The sequence below is a fragment of the Zalophus californianus genome, chromosome 15, assembly GCF_009762305.2.
Source record: "Zalophus californianus isolate mZalCal1 chromosome 15, mZalCal1.pri.v2, whole genome shotgun sequence".
Classification (NCBI taxonomy): Eukaryota; Metazoa; Chordata; class Mammalia; order Carnivora; family Otariidae; genus Zalophus; species Zalophus californianus.
The window spans coordinates 62,286,728-62,299,860 of record NC_045609.1 but is presented as its reverse complement, the minus strand read 5'-3'; the positions used below and the strand labels follow the sequence as shown (position 1 = coordinate 62,299,860).

Here is a 13,133-nt window from a genome sequence, read left to right as displayed (position 1 = left end):
GCACTGATCCCATTCATGAGGCTCTGCCCTCCTGATTTAAGCACCTCCCAAAGGCCCCACCCCCTCATATCATCCCCTTGGGGAGTTAAGATTTGGCACATGAATTTGGGGGGACACATTCAGACCATACCACCCTCCCTTGGAGGTCTCCTTGGAGACCACCTGAATGCCTCCTTCACATCCAAGTCTCAGGGGGAAATCAGACCTCCCCAGAGCTTGGGCATTTAGAAAAGAAGCTGATATCTTCCCATTTTCTCAAACCCCTACCCCTGGGAGGGGGCTCCCGAGTGCTAACAGGCTTTGGCCTGAGCTAGGAATGAGGGTGGAGGGGTGGTGGGGGGAAGCTGCCTAGAGTAGAAACAGCTCAACTCCAGAGTGAGAGAGAACTGGAACAAATGCTGGCTCTAACCACCTTACAGTGTCCCTCAGGCCAGTTGCTTCCTTTTCTGTGCCTCAGTTTCCTTTATATGTACAATGGGGATGAGGGCACCTACCTGATGGGGTTGTTGTAATCAGGAAACAGGTGAAGCAAGTAAAGCTCATGGGCCAGAACAGGCACTAGGTACACGGTGGCTAATGTGTTTGTAGATTCCTGAACCCGAGTGCTTTACCCCCCTCCCCTGTACAGAAGGGGAGGGCGACATGAGGAACTGGAGCCACCTTGTCGAGGAGGGAATTGAGGGCCAAGAAGATGTAAGTCCCACTCATCTAAGAATTCGTTTTGATCTTGATCCCTGCAACATTGCTTTAATGATTTCCCTTCTTCCCATCCATTCCACTTCTGAGGACCCGGGCTGCGTTCATTATTCGGGAGCCCTGTAGGCCCAGGAGGCTGGAGGAGGCTGGGGGGCTCCCTTGGGAGTGGGACTTCATCTAGGCCCCGAATGCAGACAGGTTTTGAAGGAGTAGAGACCAGGTCTGTGTTGGTGGGTGGGGAGAGGCTTCCAGTGGGAAAAGCCAGTGCAGAATAGCGGGAGGTACAAATGTCAAGGAAAGAGCAAAGCTTTGGGTCAGGCAGATAGGGGTTCAAGAACTAGAGCTGTAAGACCTCACCAGATCCCTCCAAAACCTCCATGTGTCTATCTGTAAAATAGATCTTAAAAGGACCTACTTTTCAGAATTATGGTGAGAATAAAGGAGGGTAACTTTGGAGGAAGAAATGTGGAGTGGTGCTTTGGCACATGGTAGGATCTGAATAATAAACACTGGTCCTTTCCCTTCATTCCTGCCCAGGACAAGCACAGCTCAGGGAGGCCAGCATGACACTCAGTACTTCCACGGTCCTAGGACCACAAGCATTGCAAAGCTGACAGGAGGCTGGGGGGTCTCTCCCTTAATCGTAGGGGTCATCTAGCCTGTCCTTGGACAGGGCTCTCCCCTTTAGCATTCTTGACCCATGACTTTTCAGCCTCAGCTTACACACTCCCACGGATGGGGAGATTATGACCACTTTTCTGGGACAGGCTGGGCAGCTCTGATGGTAACAAAGGGGTTCTTTTAGCAACCACCTGTCTTCTTGTAATTTCTACCCACCACCCAGAGCTCTGCCCACAGGGCCTCAGGATCCCTTACCAGCCCTCCTGAGATTTGAAGCAGTACCTGGGAGGCAGGTGAAGTATGGACAGAGAGCTGATGGTGGGAGGAGGCCTGGCAGGGGCAGGATGGCTCTGAGGAGAAGAGCCAGAATAAGGCGGGGAGGCCCTGGCCTGTGCATCCTGCTAGGGCTCAGCCTCGGTCTGACGGCATGACCCTCCCCTCCAACCCTGCTGGGGTCCAGCGAGAGTCAAGCATGGGGAGCGCTCCTGAAACTGGCAGGGAGGGCTGGCCCAGGCGGATGTCCCAGCAGGCACCCCTGCCTGCCCCCCACCCCGGAACTGGTCCCACAGGTGCGCAGGCCGCTGGGCAGCTGGCGCGGGAGGGCAGGCAAGGTCAGGCACGGGCTGGCGCCGCCGCCGCCGCCGAACGGGCAGCCCAGCTTCCTCTCCTCTCGCCCCGCCCTCACTGCCCGCCCTCCCCTGCCTGGCGCCGGGGGAGGCTGTTTTTCTCACTCCCCGCGCCACGGCACGAGTCCAATCCTGCTTGTTTCCCCCGCTTCCCTGGAGTTTAAAACTTCTTTGAAAACACCCCCAACCCCAGGCCTTGCTGGTCTCAGGCTCCCTGCTCCGGTGCAGAAGAAAGGACAAGGGAGCCCGCGGAGGGCACCGCCAGCAGCACTGGTGTGGGGGGCCCGCCCTGCAGGCCCGCGCCCCGCCGAGGCTGGAGCCCCTGGTTGGCGCCGCAGCTGGCCCCAGGTAAGGAAGGGCCCCTCGCTGGGGCGTGCCACGCGGCAGGGAGAGCATGGCAGGACTGCTCAAGGCTGCCCAGAGGGATTGTCCTGGGGAGAAAGGCCCCTCACTGAGGCTCCTCACTCTGGGCAAGGCCAGTGGTGCCCCCCCTCCCAGCCTGTCCTGTCTTCTGTCCTGACTGCGGTGGCTGGAGGTCCCACCCAGGCTCGGATGCAACCCCTCCCTGGCTTTCGGGACAGGGCCAGTAGTCTCAGAAGATGGCCTGGTCCCTCCTCTGCTCACCACCCTCTGTGTGCAGATACCTTGTACCCCATTTTGGGCAGTTTATGAACCCAGGGCCCCACGAAAGCTGTGAGAAGCCCTGAAGCCAAGACGGGAAGAGGAAGAGAGGAGCCTGCCTTTAACCCATTCAGCCTTGGCAACAGTACAAACTCTTTCCCAGGGACTGGGATGGAGCCCCTGGGCTGGGAGTGGGAGGAAGAGTCAGATCCCTCCTCCTCCTGGCTCCCCACGTGGTCACCGAGCTCTGCCGGGCCCATCTGGCAGCACTGGCAGAGACCGGGAGGGGTGCTGGCATAGGGAAGAGGCACAGAAGGAAATATGGCAGGTCTCCCCTCCTCTGTTTGCTGCTCACCCTATCCCTCCATTCCCTGGCTTCTTCTGGCTGCGGACTTTTGTTTTTCATCCCCCAGATGGGGAGGACATGGGCCACACCCTGGCCTGTGTCTCTGCTTGTGTGGGTGGGGCCTAGAAAGGGCTCTCAAAGCTGTGGCCACTTCCTGGCACCGCTGCAGCCCGGACCATGGCCGGGCAGGCTGGGGATGGGCTGGTGGGGATGGTCGAGCCTTAGTCTCCATTCCCTGTCACTGGGAGGCTGCTAGATAGGGAAGGAGAAATGGGTGGGGAAGGGAAGGTTCACCAGGGCTCTCATGGATGAGCACAGAGCAAGGGTAGGAGACCAGGAAAACAGAGGACTCACTTGGCTCGACCCACCCTTGTCCGCTTCCCAAGCCTCCTTAAGTCAGGCTCAAAAGTCCTGCCCAGACACCTCCGTACTGTCATGGCCTCATGCGAGGCACGTTCTCCTCTTCAGGCCTTAGGTTCCTGATCTTGGCAGGAAGGAGACTCGTCCCCACTGCCTCACCTCCGGGAGCCACCCTAAAGCCTTGGCAGGGTGCAATGGAGGGTCTCAGGCATCGTTTATCCCCTTTCTTTTCCCGCCAGCATCCCTACAGGGAGACCAGGGGCCAGAATGATTTATCCTCTTTTCACAGATGAGGACACAGACCCAGAGAAAAGTCATGAAGTATGTTGAGAGCCAGGATCTCCTAAACCAGTCCGGACTCTGAGGTCTCCAGAATGAAAAGTTCTCATGAACTCCAGGGACACTGTGCCTCGCTCGGCACTGACCAAAGCCTCCTTCCTCCACCCCACCCTATCTCTGAGTCAAACCCAAGACCCTTATCTCCCAAGATACCCCCTCCAGCTGTGATGCCCATGGGCTAGAAGCCTGGAGGACAACAGCCCCCAAATAGTCCTAGGTCCCTCAGCGCTCTAGCACTACCCGGAACCCCACATTCCCCAGTGCCACAGGGCCATCCTTAATCCCGGCTTCAAGGGAAGCTTGTGGGAGTAACAAGAACCCAAGTGCCTGAGGCAGACAGATCTGAGCCTGAATCTCAGCTCTGCCCTGCCGCTTATATGTGCCCCTGGCAAACCCCTCAGCTCCAGGAAGCCTCCACCTCGTCTGTGCACACTGGGGACATGTCAGCTCCATGCGGGACCATGACGATGGGCAATGAGGGATAGAAATCACCTGACACCCAGTGGGAGCTCAGTGAGCAGTGGCCACCACATCCCCTAGGCCCCAGGGCTCCCCAAGTCTCCTTCTTTCTCACTAGCCTGGCCATACAGGACCCCCTCGATTCCTTTCAGTTTTCAGAGACCAACATTTATCAGTCGTCTACTATTCCACAGGAAGCACCAGGCTGGCCACTAGAGGGGATAAAATGGCAAGACGGTGCCCTGCCTTCAGATGCCCACCAGCCTGCACTCCTCCCTCCTAGTCCCTCAGGAACTGTCAATCCTGGTCCCCAACACCCCCTGCTGACACGTCACCATGGCAGCCCTGATTGCAGAGAACTTCCGCTTCCTATCGCTCTTCTTCAAGAGCAAGGACGTGATGATTTTTAATGGGTTGGTGGCACTGGGCACAGTGGGCAGTCAGGAGCTGTTCTCCGTGGTGGCTTTCCACTGCCCTTGCTCGCCCGCCCGGAACTACCTGTACGGGCTGACAGCCATCGGTGTGCCTGCCCTGGCACTCTTCCTCATCGGGGTCATCCTCACCAACCACACCTGGAACCTAGTTGCTGAGTGCCAGTACCGGAGGACCAAGAACTGCTCGGCTGCCCCCAACTTCCTCCTCCTCAGCTCCATCCTGGGCCGTGCAGCCGTGGCCCCCGTCACCTGGTCGGTCATCTCCCTGCTGCGTGGTGAGGCCTACGTCTGTGCTCTCAGTGAGTTTGTGGACCCCTCCTCCCTCACAGCCGGGGAGAAGGGCTTCCCACCAGCCCATGCCACAGAAATCCTGGCCAGGTTCCCTTGCGGGGAGGGCCCCGCCAACATGTCGGGCTTCCGGGAGGAGGTCACCCGCAGGCTCAAGTATGAGTCCCAGGTAAGGCTGTGCAAAGGGAAGCCACTCTTCTTTCTTCCCTAGGCTGTGGCGGGTGGGGAGGTACTGGGATGGTCTAGTGTTGAAGCTAGAGCTGGTCCTCAGGGGCTGAGGTCTTCAGGAAAGCACTAGATCATCAGCATCAGGTATCTGAGCTGGGTAACCTGTACGTTAGGAGTTGGTGAGGCAAGTTTTAAACATTAAAGGAGTGCGCCTGGGTGGCTCAGATGGTTGGGCGTCTGCCTTCAGCTCAGGTCATGATCCCAGCGTCCTGGGATCGAGTCCCGCGTCGGGCTCCCTGCTCCTTAGGAGCCTGCTTCTCCCTCTGCCTCTTTCTCTCTGTCTTTCATGAATAAATAGATAAATAAAATCTTTAAAAATAAATAAATAAACATTAAAGGAATGTTTTCTGGCTCAGACTGAGCCTTGATCCCAGTCACAGATTACGTCCCTGTTTCTCCCAGATTGAGCACGAACCCCTGTAAGCTTATGAAACATTTGCCAGTCAGCTAGGAGTTGACATGTTCCTATCCCCAGAAGGACCCCAGCCCAGCACCGAGTCAGCCCCAGGTGTTGCTGACATCGGGGAGTCCCCTGAGCAAGGACTGGGTGCTGAGTTAGGAAGCAGCGCCTGCGGCCCTGATCCCAGTCTCAGCTGTGGCTCACTTCTGAAGGAAGACAGCTCAGTCAGGGCAGAGACCTGGGCAGAACACACAGCTGCAGGTGTTCGCTCAGAGCAGCAGGGCATGAGGGAGACAGGAAGGAGCACAAGATTGGCTAAAAAACAAAAATGAAAACCAGAGCACGTGAATTCAAGGGAGTGAGGACGAAGTGGAATCAGCCGGAAGGGCCGGCTTCCCTCATCGAAGGAGAATCTGCTCTCGGGAGGTGTGCGGCCCAGGGTCAGCCCAGCCCAAGCCCTCTGACCAGCTCGTCCGACTTCTTCCTGGGGCGGGTGAGGGTCCAGGCAGCTCCTTGCCCCTCCTCAAACCTGCCCCTTCTCTGGCCAGCTCTTCGGGTGGCTGCTCATCGGCGTGGTGGCCATCCTGGTGTTCCTGACCAAGTGCCTCAAGCATTACTGCTCGCCACTCAGCTACCGCCAGGAGGCCTACTGGGCGCAGTACCGCACCAACGAGGACCGGCTCTTCCAGCGCACGGCGGAGGTGCACTCACGGGTGCTGGCTGCCCACAACGTGCGCCGCTTCTTTGGCTTTGTGGCGCTCGACAAGGACGACGAGGAGCTGGTTGCCAGGTTCCCGGTAGAGGGCACACAGCCTCGGCCACAGTGGAATGCCATCACCGGCGTCTATTTGTACCGCGAGAACCAGGGCCTCCCGCTCTACAGCCGCCTGCACAAGTGGGCCCAGGGTCTGGCAGGCAACGGGACAGTGCCTGAGACCGTGGAGATGGCCCCGCTCACCTTCTAGGGGTCCTGTTCCCACACTTTGCCAAGTGACAGTACTTGGTCTCAAACTGAACTCCACTGCCTGCTCACATCAGCATCAGAAGGGGATGATTTTTTCACTTTTTGGGGAAACAGGCCAGGAGCACAAAGGAGCCTGGGGCGTGGAGAGAGCTAGACAATGGGGTCCACTCCGATAGGAAGGCTCTCAGACCGAAGAAATCCCCTCTCCCGCTGCCACCAACCACTCCGTCAACAGCTTTGGAGAAAAGACCCTTTCGCAGAACTGGTCCTTCATTAACTATGATGCGGACGACCTTTTACTGGTGGGACTCCAAGGCCTGGGAAGCCCTGGCCAACAGAACCAGGTGACAGTGAAACTCACCATTTTGGGCAGTTTATGAACCTCGTACAGGATATTGTACGAATCCAGACACCTTGTACAGGATATTGTGCAGTTAACGTATGGCGTGACTCATATGGTTACCTGGCTCAGCAGTGCTCAGCCAGGAGATGCCCTCCAATGTATGCTTTATTTTATATACTTAAATTTTTGATAAAGTTTTTCTGAGTATGAAGGATTACCTTGGTGTCTGCATGACTGGATGGGCTATGCCGCAGTAGGCTAGTGGTCATGAAGACAGGCCCAAATCCCATCCCCTGTGGGAGGGAGGGAGGGAGGAAGGGGGGAACAGAGAGACCCTGGGCACGATTACAATGGATGGGAGGGGGGACAGGAGTACAGGGAATGCCAGGTGTTGGGAAGGCCCAACAGCTGATGATGTCTTGACAATTAGATTCAATTACCTGATTTGATCTGAGGGACAGGTGAAGCCTGGCCTTTCTCACTGGGAAGACTGGCTTAAATTTCATGAGTCAGAAGATCCCGCACACAGTAGGGCAGACTAGCTCCTATAACGTAGGGCTAATGCCCAAAAACCAGGACAGCCCCAGCTATGCCTCTCCCCCGACCCACACACGCCCGCCCTTGCCTGATCACCTCCACCACCCCTAAAACCTTTGATGCTCTCCCTTGTCCCTGTCCTGCTTCCCAGCATTGGACCCAGTCACTTCCCACGGAAAAGCTCTCTGCCAGAGAAAACATTTAATTCCCGTAAGACCAAGCCAAACAAGAACTGGCTTCAACAACTTGCTGGGTCTGCGCTGGTGTCCAAGAATTCTGAAACATACGGGATTATTATGTATCAAAGAAGGTGGAGACCATCTTTCTAGGAAGTTTACAGGGGTCATAGGGAGGTGTGGGTGTGGTGGGCCCATCATGTCCCCTTTCCCTCAAGTCTCAAGGAAAACCATGAAGCCCATCAATGTCCTCCACCCAGCAACCTCTCCGCACAGAAGCTCCAAGGAGAAACTGTGCGGCTCTCCCCCGTTCACACAGCATGGCAGTCTACGTCACCGAGCCGCCTACCCGCCAGGCCCTGTGGCAGCACACAAACGTACACGCTCTTACTTCACCCACAAAACAACTCTTCAAGGTAGGACTTTCGGACCCCATTTCACAAATGAGACACCCAACTTGGAGAGCTTGGATAAACTAGGCCTGGTAGGCCCTGGGAGGAAACACCACCGGGTGGTTTAAGCCAATACCTGTGGCTTTCCTCTCAGATGGCCGGGTTCCCCAACTGTCCTTTCCCCCAGACAAAGGGGTCTGCCTTTGTCCTCCTGTCCCAGCCTCACGTACTCCACAAAAGAGCACAAGTACTAGCTGAGCTCAGGTTGAGGGAATGCCCAGAGACTCCAAGACCTAGGGGAGGAGGCCTGCTCCCTGGGCCCTGCTGACCCCCTCTGGCTGGACCAAAAGCCTGCCAGGGCCAAAGGGGGATCCTGGCCACAAGATTGTCAGGAGTCAGCCCCTCTATTCCTGCTCCCCCGGAAACTTCCAAGAGGGAGAGAGTCTTAGCTTTTCTAGGAGTCCGAGAGCCTGCTGTCTACAGCCTACTGTCTACAGCAGCCTCAGAAAAGGGGGAAATGGGCGCCTGGGTGGCTCAGTCAGTTAAGCATCCAACTCTTATTTCAGCTCAGGTCATGATCTCAGGGCCATGAGATCGAGCCCAGTGTCAGGCTCCATTTTCAGCGATGAGTCTGCTTGAGATTCTCTCTCCCTCTGCCCCTCTGCCCCTCATGCATGCTTTCTCTCATGCGCTCTAAAAAAAGGGGGAGGGGATGATATAAAGTAGTACTAAAACAAAACACGCAAAAAGGAATTATAGGAAAGCTCAAATCCTTTTTCATCCTGATAGGATTGCCATAAAGGTGCTGCAGAAGACGCAACACTTAAATTAAGAGTCCTCAGGCAATATGGTTTTCCGGCTGCCCCGGCACCTGAGATTCAGCCGGGCTGGCCTACTGCTGACAGTGGTCACCGGAGACAGCTAGCCACTAATCCTCCAACACGGAGCTCTTAGCTTCCACGTATTCCAGGGCCTTCGCCTTTACTGCCTGCACATCCTTCTCAGTGCCATGTTGCTTCTCATAGTCCAGGTAGCGCTTGAAGAAGAATTTCATTCGCTTGGGGGCCAGACTGAGATGAATGACCCGTTCAAAGATGTCCCTGTGAGGAAGAGCAAGGCAGCATTTGCATCTTGGCGCCCAGGCCCTCGACTGCTGACTAGCCTTCATCCACTTGCCCTCTGGCTCTGCATCCAGGCCCTCTGTTCTCCAGCACTCTCACTTCTACCTTTACGTCTATTACCATTTTAAACTCCTAAGGTGTCCATGGGGAGAGAGACTGCCACCCTCACTTTCTAGATCAGATAGACACCCACGGGTGTTAAAAGGATTCACTGGCTTGAAGTCACACAGTGAGTCAGGACAAAGCTACTGGGATGGGGACACAGATGAGGTAGGGATCTGTGAGAAAAACTCTGCTTCAAACTCACTGATGGGCTTGGGTTAGGCACTAGTTCTTTCTGGACCTCAGCTCACCCATCTCTGACCCTCCCTGCCCCGTGGGGATGTAGGCGACAATAGCAAGTCTGTGACCATTCCCTAGCACGAGAGCCAGGCTCAATGAATTATGTGGGAAACCCAAGTCTCCTGACCCCCACACCAGGGCCAGACTCCTGCCCACCCAAGACTCCAGACACAGACCAGAGGTTGGCCCCTGAGGCAGCAAAACAAGTCAGCAAGTGAATACCACAGGAGCTGGAGTGTCATGTCAAAGCTGTTCTTCCAGACAACGGTAAGAGAAAGTGGGATGCTGGAAGATGCTGTGGGGCTAAAAAACTCATCCACTTGGCCAACAACCCCAACCTCCCACAGTTACTGCAGCCCTGGCCTGTCTTCCCCTCTCACCGGACTTCCTTCTGGCTGCCATGTTTAATGGTCATGTCTATGTAAATCGACCAGACATCAGTGCGCTTTGGGTAGGTGCTCAGTGTGTTCTCAAAAAATGGCTTTGGCCCGTTCCACATCCCCCAGGCTGGAACTCCAGCTGGGCAAACTTGGCAATCACATCCACATCTGCAGGGAGAGAACAGCTCAGACGCACAAAGCAGAGAGACCCCTCACCACAGCATAACGTGCTGCATGGACAGACTGACTCCCGACTCCCCTACTCATAGATTCCAAGACCTGGGTGATGACAAGTGAACACTGGGAAGGGTTGGGGCCAGATATACAGATGGACACTGATCTATGATTCCCACTGCAGACATCCCACTCTCTGGGCCCAGAAGGGAGAGGGCGCAGTGGCAACAAAATTAGTGCTAATTGTTTTTTTGTTCCTCCATCTTTGAAGTTTAGCATCTGAAATGCAACACATGTTATGTTCATGAGCATATAATCAACAGAGACATCTATGCCCTCCACTAGGCTTTCCTAATACCACACCACCCTCAGATGAGAAAATCTCCAATCCCTAGATATCAGAGAGCTTAATGTGATCAGGAATCGGGCCAAAGGGTAGGGATGAGCACTCACGCTCTTTATTGGGCAGGACACTCGAGAGCTCGCTGCATCACACGGTGACTGGCCCCAGCCTGGCCCCCTCCGCAGAAGAAAGGCGCCATATTTGATCCAGACAGCTTTCTCCTGCCTGAATCGCTTCAGCATCCGGTTGTAAAGTTCACCAGCTTCCTGTGGGAAAGAAAAGGTAAGCTACGGAGTGTGATATGACAGAGGGGGCAACAACAGAGACAGAGGGGCAACGACAGAGACAGGCAGCTAGGCTCATGAGAAGCTAGACGTGGCCTCAGACTCTGGTCACTATGTAGGCGCAATTCTAGATGCCTGAGGAAAGCGGGCAGGCTCCCAGAAATGGGGAGAGCACACGAGGGGGCCTAACATGGTGGGGAGAGCCCCTACTAATCCTGTGCTGTATGGAGGTCCTAAGAGCACAAGAACATGAGAATGACAAGGGGGAACAGGAGAGACAGAAAAGGGACATCAGCTGAGCTGCTGCCTTGTGGCTGTATGCCCAAGGGATACACACCAGGGGTCCACTGTCCCTTTACTTTCCTCATCTTCACCCTGCATTCCTAAGGCAGAAGTGGGAGGAAAGGACTCCTCCCACTTCGAAGATCAACAAGTTAGGGCCCAGAGGTCACAGAGCAAGCCTGCAGCGGGACCAGACCCAGAATAGGGGAATTCTTTCCTGGACTTCCCAGGAGTTCATTTCCGAGCTGCTGAGGACCCTCTGGCCGTGGGCCACCTGGCCCAGACTCCTACCTGGAATTTCTCAGACTTGGTATAGATGTCAGCCAGATGGAGAAAGACCTTGAGAGGCTCATTGTACTGCACGGCCCGCTCAAAGACCTTGGTCAGTGACTCCTGAGAGCCGTACATGTTCTCTAGATTCAGCAGTGCCACCCACACGTTCAGCTTCTCTTGCTCCTCTCTGGGGGGGGAGAGTGAGCATGTGAGCTCCATCACCTCAGCCCAAGGAAGCCCCCACTACCACCCAGGGATGCCAACTGGAACTACTTCTCAGTTCCCACCCTCAAGGGAGCCATGGAGCAGCCTGGCCCCCACTGCAGCTCACAGAGAAGCAGGAATGCCAGCCTGACGCTGCGCTTCCCCGGGTGTCTGCCTCCATTCTGAAAAAGGAAGCCCACGAGATCTTAACCTAGCCCAAGGTTTGGGCAGAAAGGAGCAGAATCTCTGGTCTGATTCTGTCTCCAAACTCAGAGAATGAAGCAAAGGACTGCCATCCCTCCTCTTAGCTGTCAGGAAACACACTCTACCCTGTGCCTGGAAAGTGGCCACTGAGAGTGTTTGCACCCAGCTATGTACAGTCATTGTCCCTGTTCCAAGTTGGGCACCTTATTTAAGCACAGGGACTCCTATAAATGTCACCCTTCGCTACTTCAGTGGAGAAGACTATAAAACACAAATGAGCAGATCTGTTTCGCAGATGGCACAGCTAGGAGCCAAAGCCTGAAAACCCACGGGTGCTGGTGGTAGCCACCCAAACTGCTGTCAGCCTCCTGAGGAGGGCATGACCCAGAGTCCACAAGCCCTGCAGCCCAGGGAGACACCTCCCTGTCTAGAGCCACCCCCACCAAAGCAGCGGGCAAAGCCAAGACCTGAAGGAAATGGTCTTGAGAGCCCTCTCAGCCACAGCCCGGGCCTTCTCGATTTCCGTGGCCTGCAGGTGGAAGGCCATGTACTGCAGCCACAGGATGGAGCTGTTGGGGGAGCTTAGCAAGAGTCGGTCAAAATCATGTGCTGACTCTGGCTGTCGCCCAGGATCCATCAGTGCGTCCTCGATGCGGGACAGCTCTTTCTCTGCCTTCTGCTTCTCCAGCATCCTTTCCTTCCTGCTCTTCTTCTGCTAGGGAAGGCACAAAAATTAGTGAGTAATCTGCTCCTCAGACCACTCCAGAGGTCTGTGGTGGAAGCCAAGAGCTGGCAGGGCAGTCCATGAGCCCTAGGATTACTGGCAGGCTTGAGACCGCCCCGCCCTGTCAGAAGGAACCCTCAGGCCAGAACAGAGGCAAGGAGACTGGCACCAAGTGGTCCCTGCAGAAGGACAAAGCCCCGCAAAATACGACACCGTGGACTGCTGAGGTCTGTCGTCCTCCTCGCTGTCTGAGCTCTCGCCTCGAGGTGGTAAGGCTGGGGTCAGAGAGTCTAGCCCCACGTCCCAAATGAAACCGGAGGACAGCTGTAGCCGGGGCACTTCCGCTGGCCTGGTCGGCTTCTCCTGAAGGATCGCAGAGGTGTGTGAGGAAAGCATTGAGCTTAGGCTGTACCCTGCTCCCCAGCCCCAACCCCGCTGAGGAGCCGGGGCCCCCACCATGCCCAGAGACCCTTCCTCCCCTCCAGGGCCAGGCTAGGCCCACTCTGCTGGAGAAACTACACAGTAGTGACGTAAAAGCTTTCCTTGTAAATAAATTCATTTAGGCAACAAGCTTTTTAAACATACGTATGTAAAAACAAACAAGAAAATCCCATACGTATGTGTGTTCATACATACGTTCACGTAAAAAGTACTATATGCATATAACATAATAGCAGAGCTGGGACAGAGACGTGTCGGTGTTCTGAGGGTGAAGGGATGTCACTACCTAACGTCTGGGCAGCCCTTCCACAGTCAGGCCTCAGTCCAAATGGTACTGTCCTCATCTTTCAGAGGGAGATGCAGCCTCAAAAAAGTGAGGCGTTTATTTGCCTACCCCACTGATTTAATTCAGCTCCACTCAACAAACACTGATGAGAATTTAGTTTATGCAGCCCACTCCTTGGGTAAAGCAGGGTCTCTGTCCTCAGGATGCTGATGACCGAGTGAGAACCTAGCAGCCCCACCTTAGGC

At 55.4% G+C, this 13,133-nt stretch overlaps 2 protein-coding genes across 3 annotated transcripts in view; one reads left to right on the top strand and one right to left on the bottom strand.

Moving 5' to 3' along the window:
• The first annotated feature begins 2,143 nt into the window (after nucleotides 1-2,143).
• On the top strand, nucleotides 2,144-6,931 carry CALHM2 (calcium homeostasis modulator family member 2). Of its 2 annotated transcripts, XM_027596169.2 has the most exons (4): nucleotides 2,144-2,291; nucleotides 3,560-3,635; nucleotides 4,263-4,959; nucleotides 5,967-6,931. In XM_027596169.2, the coding sequence occupies exons 3-4, from the start codon at nucleotides 4,405-4,407 to the stop codon at nucleotides 6,381-6,383; spliced, it is 972 nt and encodes a 323-aa protein (XP_027451970.1). In that variant the 5' UTR covers nucleotides 2,144-2,291; nucleotides 3,560-3,635; nucleotides 4,263-4,404; the 3' UTR covers nucleotides 6,384-6,931. The 2 variants fall into 2 exon arrangements, with proteins under 2 accessions (XP_027451970.1, XP_027451969.1); XM_027596168.2 differs by lacking the exon at nucleotides 3,560-3,635.
• A 1,652-nt stretch (nucleotides 6,932-8,583) lies between these two features.
• Nucleotides 8,584-13,133, bottom strand: part of PDCD11 (programmed cell death 11) — a 52,414-nt gene continuing 47,864 nt past the window's right edge. Inside the window, 10 exon segments of the mRNA XM_027596509.2 lie at nucleotides 8,584-8,930; nucleotides 9,674-9,768; nucleotides 9,770-9,799; nucleotides 9,801-9,841; nucleotides 10,301-10,316; nucleotides 10,318-10,365; nucleotides 10,367-10,456; nucleotides 11,048-11,216; nucleotides 11,905-12,152; nucleotides 12,375-12,524. Of these exon segments, the coding sequence (XP_027452310.1) occupies nucleotides 8,759-8,930; nucleotides 9,674-9,768; nucleotides 9,770-9,799; nucleotides 9,801-9,841; nucleotides 10,301-10,316; nucleotides 10,318-10,365; nucleotides 10,367-10,456; nucleotides 11,048-11,216; nucleotides 11,905-12,152; nucleotides 12,375-12,524 (1,059 nt within the window). The 3' untranslated portion in view covers nucleotides 8,584-8,758.